This window comes from Limulus polyphemus, unplaced genomic scaffold, assembly GCF_000517525.1.
Source record: "Limulus polyphemus unplaced genomic scaffold, Limulus_polyphemus-2.1.2 Scaffold604, whole genome shotgun sequence".
Lineage (NCBI taxonomy): Eukaryota > Metazoa > Arthropoda > Merostomata > Xiphosura > Limulidae > Limulus > Limulus polyphemus.
In genome coordinates this window covers 135,901-144,557 of record NW_013666214.1, presented here as the reverse complement: position 1 = coordinate 144,557, position 8,657 = coordinate 135,901, and the positions used below count along the sequence as shown (strand labels likewise).

Sequence of the window (8,657 nt, the reverse complement as noted above, 5' to 3'; positions counted from 1 at the left end):
GCCATAGAAGTTACCCTAGTGTTACTAAGTGCCACCTTGGAAGCTACCCTAGTGTTACTAAGTGCCACCTTGGAAGCTACCCTAGTGTTACTAAGTTCCACCATGGAAGCTACCCCTCTAGTGTTACTAAGTACCACTATGGAAGCTACCTTAGTGTTACTAAGTGCCACCATGGAAGTTACCCTAATGTTACTAAGAGCTGCCATAGAAGTTACCCTAGTGTTACTAAGTGCCACCTTGGAAGCTACCCTAGTGTTACTAAGTGCCGCCATGGAAGCTACCCCTAGTGTTACTAAGTGCCACCTTGGAAGCTACCCTAGTGTTACTAAGTTCCACCATGGAAGCTACCCCTCTAGTGTTACTAAGTACCACTATGGAAGCTACCTTAGTGTTACTAAGTGCCACCATGGAAGTTACCCTAATGCTACTAAGTACCATCATGAAAGTTACCCTAGTGTTACTAAGTGCCATTATGGAAGTTACCCCAATGGTACTAAGTGCCGCCATGGAAGCTACCCTAGCGTTACTAAGTGAGCTGTATAAAATGTGATTAGAAGAATAGCAACGATTTATTAGTCAGCATCATAATTTAGGCCTAAACATTGGGACGAGGTAATAAAACGAATTTAGGCACTTACAAAAAGTTAATGAGAATATGATCTGGCGTTTAAAGTAAACATCTCATTCCAACTAACGAAACCTGCCTCAGTTCTGGACAGAAAGTAACTTCTAACAACACAGCTACATCCGATGACGACTATAAAGCGTAGCTTTCGTAATCTAACTGGCTTATCTGGCATTTGTTCGAATACAATGATCCATTTGAGTTAGCACCGAAGGTTATGACACACACCATGAAGGTTATCGGGCTATGCGCTGAAATTGATGAAGGAATTTCTAAAGGCATGCTACATTATTCCGAACAAAACTGGCTTTAATCGCTGAGATGTCATCATCTTTTCTTCTTTTTTTTCAGTATTTAAACAGTTACTTGTAGTATTCCAAACTTGCGCCCTCTATGAACATAAATTTGTAAGATATTTTGCTTTACGAAACAATACTTATGACAACGTTGTTAAAAGCATGAATATATTAAAATCAATAAAATCTACATGTTTCGGCTGTATTTTCTTTGTTGCAGAAAATCAGAATGTGGGTGTGTCATTTAAATATCGTACCTTAGGTTTTATGTGTGGTTTTAACATTAACTTCTCGTCAAAGCAAGCTACCTACATAGATCAAAACTAAATATTAGCCTAATAATTAACATAGCTAAGTTAACGTACCGATCCAACTAGGTTTATGTAAAGTCGTAAAACAGAAACTTGTACTGATTAGAATGCATTGAATCATCACTGGGTACACTCGATGTTAGCGACATTTTTGGGCATAGTCCCAATAATGTATCTGACGAGATTTGGCCAATATGATTTTATTATTCCCTTACAAGTACAAACGAAAACTTCTGGAGATCGTGCAACTTGGATTTCATGTTGCTTTATCCTGAATAATCTACTATTTCTAGGATAATTTTTCCGTGGAGAATTAATAAGGAGCATAGCGTTAAGATAGTGAAACAGCAAATATTCCGTAAATAGGGGAGTGCCGAGAAGCTTCATTTTATTACCGAGTTTACTTTCACCACAGGACACTTACTGTTCGTTTATATGCCACTCCTAACTAGTTGAACTTTCTTAGAACTTCACATCTGCCTGAATGTTAAAGTTAGTTTAAAGTAGTTATAAGTACTTACGTAAAACTAAAGTACTCTGTTCTATTGTGTTTGGTGTTTGCGACAATGAAGCCTAACATTCGGCCCGATGTACGTAACTTCAATGGCGGTTACAGCGGTATTGAGAGCGGTGCCTGCTACATGTTCCTGTCAAAGTTTACGCGGCCTTATCGCCGGATGTACCCAGTGATGAACGACGGTGTGTTCCGTACCCGGTCTTAGAAGTCCGGCATCAATATCTTGCGTCGTGCGATCAATTAAATAAACTTCACACTAAAACAAATTTGTTTAAGAACCAAACGTTACAGTTTCATAGATCAATTTGGGACTTTAAATAAATTGAGTTGTTAGTTGTCAGTACTTCACGAAATGTTTATTTTATGACATAATGTTCAACATTATTATAGTGGCAGGAACGCAAAACTATGATGTATAATAATTGTTGTAGGAATGCATAATCACTGATATATAATAATTGTTGTAAGAACACAAAATCACTGATATATAATAATTGTTGAAGGAACACAAAATCACTGATATATAATAATTGTAGGAACACAAAACTGATATATAATAATTGTTGCAGGAATGCTTAATCACTGATACATAATAATGGTTGTTGGAACGCAAAATCAATAATATATAATGATTATTGTAGGAAAACAAAATCACTGATATATAATAATTGTTGTAAGAACGCAAAATCACTGATATATAATAATGGTTGTTGGAACGCAGAATCACTGACATATGATAATGGTTGTAGGAACACAAAATCACTTATATATAATAATGTTTGTTGGAACAAAAAATCACTGATATATAATAATGGTTGTTGGAACGCAAAATGACTGATATATAATATTTGTTGTTGGAACAAAAAATCACTGATATATAATAATTGTAGGAACACAAAAACTTTATATAATAATTGTTGTAGGAACGCAAAATTAGTAATATATAATAATGATTGTTGGAACGTAAAATCACTGATATATAATAATTGTAGGAACCCAAAACTTTGATATATAATAACTGTTGTAGGAACTTAGAAATTATTATGTATAGATAATAACTGTCACATGTAAAAGGAAGACATTTACTGCTGAGGCCAGGAGTGGCCGTTTAATTAGCGTAAAAGGTTGTACTATAAGTATGGGTCAGTAGACTTTAGAAAACCACAGCAATAAACAGCCTTAAACGAATTTTCCTTAACCCTATATATATATATGCATATGATTTATAGGTCGTTTGCAATAGTACTCAAAATAGAAAAGTAGTTTGAGGAAAGTTTACGATATGCACGTGAAGAATGTGTTGTATGCCAGCCTATCACAACACCACCACCAACAAAAAAACACCTTAACATGCACAAATATTATATCAAGGAACACAATAAATTAGGTTTCAGTTTCTATAGATGCACACACATTTTTAATTACATCAACTTAATCTCAATTGAATCCACTTTGTTTAATCATTGAATATCTCTGAATCTCAAAATTATAGTAAATTTGAACAGACTACTTGAAAGCATGTTTGACGAATTTAGCGTGTCATATAAAGATAGAATCTGACACACGTTATGCTGATGTTTGTCATTTTTACAAAAGTTATTAACGCCATTCCTTTCGAAATTGTTTTGCTAGAAATGTCATAGTTTTAATACAGTTTCGTAGTGGTATAGTTTTCAGTAACCAGATTCTCAGCTTGTTCTTCTTCCAACCCGCGACCCTCATATAGCGGGTCGAACACCCTAATCGCCAGGCCTGTTATTCAGGAGAAAATGTTTATAATGCTACGAAACCGGATTGATAAAGAACATTTTGGGAAAAGATCAATGAAAGAAGTTTACATGTGTGTGTGCCAAGTGTTATGAAACATAAAAACAGGAAATATTATGAGTACATCATTTTTATTTACCCTAAGGTATTTCCACTCCAAACATAATTTAATAGCATCTCTAATACATCACGTGTTAGGCAGTAGCAGCGATAGTAAAATAAAGGTCAAGCTTACGATTTGAGTAGGAGCTAAGCCTTAGAATTGCTGTTACAAGACTTTCGCGGGTCCTTAGCTAATTGTCATTGAGATATTGCATTATAGAAGTACGTGTTGACCAATACTATAGAAGCATTCCCACGTTTTGTCCGAGCGCATTCACATGCTTTCCTTTAGGCCTCCTGCCAGTGATACTGGTGACTGAGGCCGTAGCCTTCTAAAGGTAAATGCTATTTGCATTATTTACTAGTTACTGAGCCCTGAATATCGTAATATTGTGATGTTTCTCCATACTTGTTTCCCTAAGTCTTTGACAAATAACTCGCCACTTACCTCGATCTTCAGTCATCATACGTCATGTTAATGTTGAATTTTTAATGTCTTTGTGAAATAGTTGCTTCCCTGTATCAATGATTTGTGTAATATCCAATGAAAGGTTGACATTTTAGCTGTTTTTGTTATTAACAAAAGTTTATTTATTGTGAATACTGATATCAACTGTGTTTGTGTTTTTCCACTAGAGTCTGCAGATACGAATGGGAGGATTGGAAGCTCCACCTTCTATATATAGTTCTGCCAATTCTCCAGCTTTTATGGTGTTATCTTCTCAAGCAAGTGATGGGGGGCAGCAGACACAGGCTATGGAGAAGGATCCCTCTTCATCCTTTCACCCATCCTTTACGTCAGCAGGGCCATTCTCTGCACTGTCTATTTTTGGACAAACGGACACCTACTCTGGCTTTCCGTCCCATTTTCTCCCAGTTTCTTCCCCAGTGATGACCTCACCTGGTCTTGAGGGGCAAGTCAGCTTTTTGAATTCCGGAACAAGGTCTTTGGAGATTTCAGGTAATCGAGGGGTCAATGGATTCCATGCATCTGCTTTCATACCAGCCAAATGTTTGAAAACAGACAACTCTGACCTTTCAACTCCACACCATTCAAGGTACCAGGACACTATTACTCCCCCCTTTCTCGTGCCTCAGAATGCTAGTACTTCATCTGTTTATGGGAAAGAATTTCATTCCGAAGATAGAAGCTCCTCTTTAGTAAGTCCCGAGACACACGACCGATTGAACCAAACTCCGGTGTCCGACGATGCAGACTCGACAGACCGAAGTACGCCCGAAGAAGGTCGGCTTCGTCGAAGTAAGTATTTTACTAAGAATTTCAAAATGCCGTGTAAAAAATAATATTAACTTACTTGTTCGGGTTCCTTTAATCATGCACTTAAACCTTTGAAGCTGTGGCACATAGTGGTTCTAATATCATATCCAGTTGGTAGTGTGATAGTCTTTTCATATCATATCCAGTTAATAGCGTGATAGTCCTTTGATATCATATCCAGTTAGTAGCGTAATAGTTCTTTGATATCATATCCAGTTGGTAGTGTGATAGTCTTTTGATATCATATCCAGTTAATAGCGTGATAGTCCTTTGATATCATATCCAGTTAGTAGCGTGATAGTTCTTTGATATCATATACAGTTGGTAGCGTGATAGTCCTTTGATATCACATCCAGTTGGTAGCGTGATAGTCTTTTAATATCATATCCAGTTAGTAGCGTGATAGTCCTTTGATATCATATCCAGTTGGTAGTGAGATAGTCCTTTGATATCATATACAGTTGGTAGCGTGATAATCCTTTGATATCACATCCAGTTGGTAGCGTGATAGTCCTTTGATATCATATACAGGTGGTAGCGTGATAGTCCTTTGATATCACATCCAAAGGACTATCTCACTACCAACTGGATATGATATTAAAGGACTATCACACTACCAACTGGATATGATATCAAAGGACTATCACACTACCAACTGGATGTTATATCAAAGGACTATCAAACTACCAGCCGGATATGATATTAAAGGACTATCACACTACCAACTGATATCACATCCAGTTGGTAGTGTGATAGTCCTTTGATATCACATCCAGTTGGTAGTGTGATAGTCTTTTGATATCATATCCAGTTGGTAGTGTGATAGTCTTTTAATATCATATCTAGTTTGTAGCGTGATAGTCCTTTGTAAATTTACGAAATGATTAAACATGTATTATTAATGCAGTTTGGAATATCTTATGTAAACTATGTTGTACGTGTTTTTAAAGTCTATGAAGTAGTAACAAATCCACACTGAAAGATAGTCGCGAGGGCGAATTGTATTTTATTTCATCTTAAAAACATTTAATAAAGAATCTGCCCATCGATAACAATAACAAATTATATCTTCTAGTCCTGGCAGAAAATTATGCGAATTGGACCATTTGGACATTCAAAAATGTTTTCAAGGTATTTTAGTATATATAAGAATTCACATTGTTGTTCCTTGCATATATTAATATACGTGACCTCGTGGCTAGCGTGACAGACTACGGATAGGAAGGTAAAAATATTCCGCTGAACACGCTCCGCACTTTCAGTTATGGGTGTTTTATGAAAGTGATAGTCAGTCCCACTAATCTGTTAAGAGTAGCCGTGAACGTAGTGGGTGATTTTGACTGTTTGTTAAGCCTATTTATCACATATTGTGTCGATCAGATTAAAAATACCAAATACCCATCGAACTCCCGCAACAACAAAATGGGAAGGTTACAGTATTTTACAAGAGAAAGTCGTATAATATTGTACCGAGTCTTAAAATATTTCTGAAGTACTGGGAAGAGGTTAGGAGTTCGGTCTGATAAGTAAGCTTCTTATACTTGGATGTGATTGGTTTATGCGGTAAGAATGTAACAAAAGTATTTTACTTGTGCTCGATAATCTTTTTCACTAACACTTCATCAATTAGATGGTTATGTGACCAGTAAACTTTACTTGAAAATCACGTATTTTTTTATTCGAATAACCGCTTTGTAGAAAGTCTGCTGTACAAACAACCGACAGTTTTTATTAGACGATTTGAAACAAGTTTGGGCTAGTTGACGAATCGATTTTTCCAGAGTATTCTGGTTGTAACACGGAACTACCTGTAATGCCTAACAAAATATTCTTAAAATAACCAGTCCTAATATTTAGGGCGCCAGACTCGCAATCCTTGGATCGCGGGTTCGAATACTGGCACCGAACATGTTTGCACTTTCAGCTGTTGGGGCGATATAATATGACATTCAATCCCACCTTTTCGTTGGTAGAGAGTAGCTCAAGGGTTAGCGGTTGGTGTTGTTGTCCAGCTGCCTTCACTGTAGCCTGTCACTTCTAAATTACGAACGGCTAGCGCAGATATCCATCAAGTAGTTTTGCGCGAAATTCGACAAATAAACAAACAAACAAAACCAAATTGGTAATAAGTAATATTTGCGTTGGCGCAGAAATATATAGTGAAATTAAACGTGATGAAGCAATATGAAACGTCATTAATAACCTTGATCATGAAGAGAAAAGAGTTGGTCGCATCACTCTAAATGTATTTATTTGAACTGACTCCAGCACGCAAGAAAACCCGAGTATCCAGTTTCTTTAAATAATGTTGATTTTATAGTGACATCGACTAGCCTATGACGAAATAAGTAACCCAACAGGGCTGTAACCATCTCGTGTATAATTTAAACTATCGCTTGTTAAATTCAAATTTCTTTTATATGTAATTTCTAATTAAACATTTAGCGCACCATTTTTTATGTGAGGAAGCTAGAATTCTCATTGGTCAAATACTTCAAATCGTCCCCCAGTGGCATAGCGGTATGTCTGCGGACTTGCAACGCTAGAAACCGGGTTTCGATAATCGTGGTGGGCAGAGCACAGATTGCACATTGTGTAGCTTTGTACTTAACTTCAAATAAACAAACAAACAATACTTCGATTCAGAAGAAAACAAAAAAAAAATACAAAGTCTCGGAATTCGAGGAAATCCTCTTCCATTTTGGAACTAAATGCATTGGCGTCCGCAGAAAAATTTCCAGGGGAGGGAAAGTAGTGTGAAATTGTGAATTGAACAAAAAATTTCCTATATATATATGCTGAATGAATAAAGTAAGAATTATGTTTCTCATTTTCCAAGTAGGGGCAAGTGCCCCTCTCCCCCCTCTGGACGCCCTTGTCTAAAAGTAAATAGAAATATTGTTTGAATAGCTCAGAGGCTTTACCATTTCTTTGTATATTTGAGGCTTAATTTTTTTTTATCATCACATAAATATGTAAAGAAATAAAAGGTTTGGTTAGTTTAAATAATTGCACCAGGCGAGAAGGTTTGATCTGAAGACATCCTGTATAAAACATGTTTAAATAGAATGCTTCTCGTGTCTTAAGCCAGGTGTATGTTACTCACAGCCTTTGATGTTCTGTTTTCGTTATGCTTCCGACTAAGGTATGAACTTTTAAATACTGTACTGACCAACGAGGTTTTACATTGACCATACTAGCGCGTGCTTCTCTTGCACGTGAGATTAGTGGGCCTTAAATCTGAATCAGAGATCCTACAGAATATGCAAGGAATACTTTTGAAGAAAGACTTTCGCACTCGTTTGTGTCCGTCCGTCCGCTCTACTTAACTGAACCGTTTGTATATCTTACAGAGAAGAAAGGTGGGGTCGGCAGTACACTGGTGACATCGAATATACTTAACGCACGTGCAAAAGAACAGCCCGCGCTGTAGGGGCTGTAAACTGACACCTGAGTACTTTAAATAGAGAATATCCAGCAATTGAGCCAAATCACTAGGGAGTCTTATAGTCCTAAATAATGTATTTCATCAGGCTTGTCAGCTCGAGTTACCTCGATAAACAGTTCCTTGAGTTATAAACAGATTCTTAGGAGGATATTTCGTTGAGAATCAGTTAAATTCCTCCAGGACTGACATAGAAACAAGTAAGATAACCACGTTCCGTAAGAAAAACCCCAGTTCGGCATTATGCGGGAATGTATATATACATATACACACACATATATATATATATACATTTATATTAAATATATATATTTA

The 8,657-nt window shown here is 36.6% G+C and overlaps 1 protein-coding gene across 2 annotated transcripts in view; it reads left to right on the top strand.

The window, feature by feature from the left end:
• The window catches only part of LOC106459407 (E3 ubiquitin-protein ligase RNF220-like), a 60,718-nt gene that overhangs the window by 6,122 nt on the left and 45,939 nt on the right, over positions 1-8,657 (top strand). For both annotated transcript variants that reach the window (XM_022385904.1, XM_022385903.1), the window contains exon 2: positions 4,255-4,879. In XM_022385904.1, the coding sequence (XP_022241612.1) occupies positions 4,255-4,879 (625 nt within the window). The remainder of the gene's footprint in view (positions 1-4,254; positions 4,880-8,657) is intronic.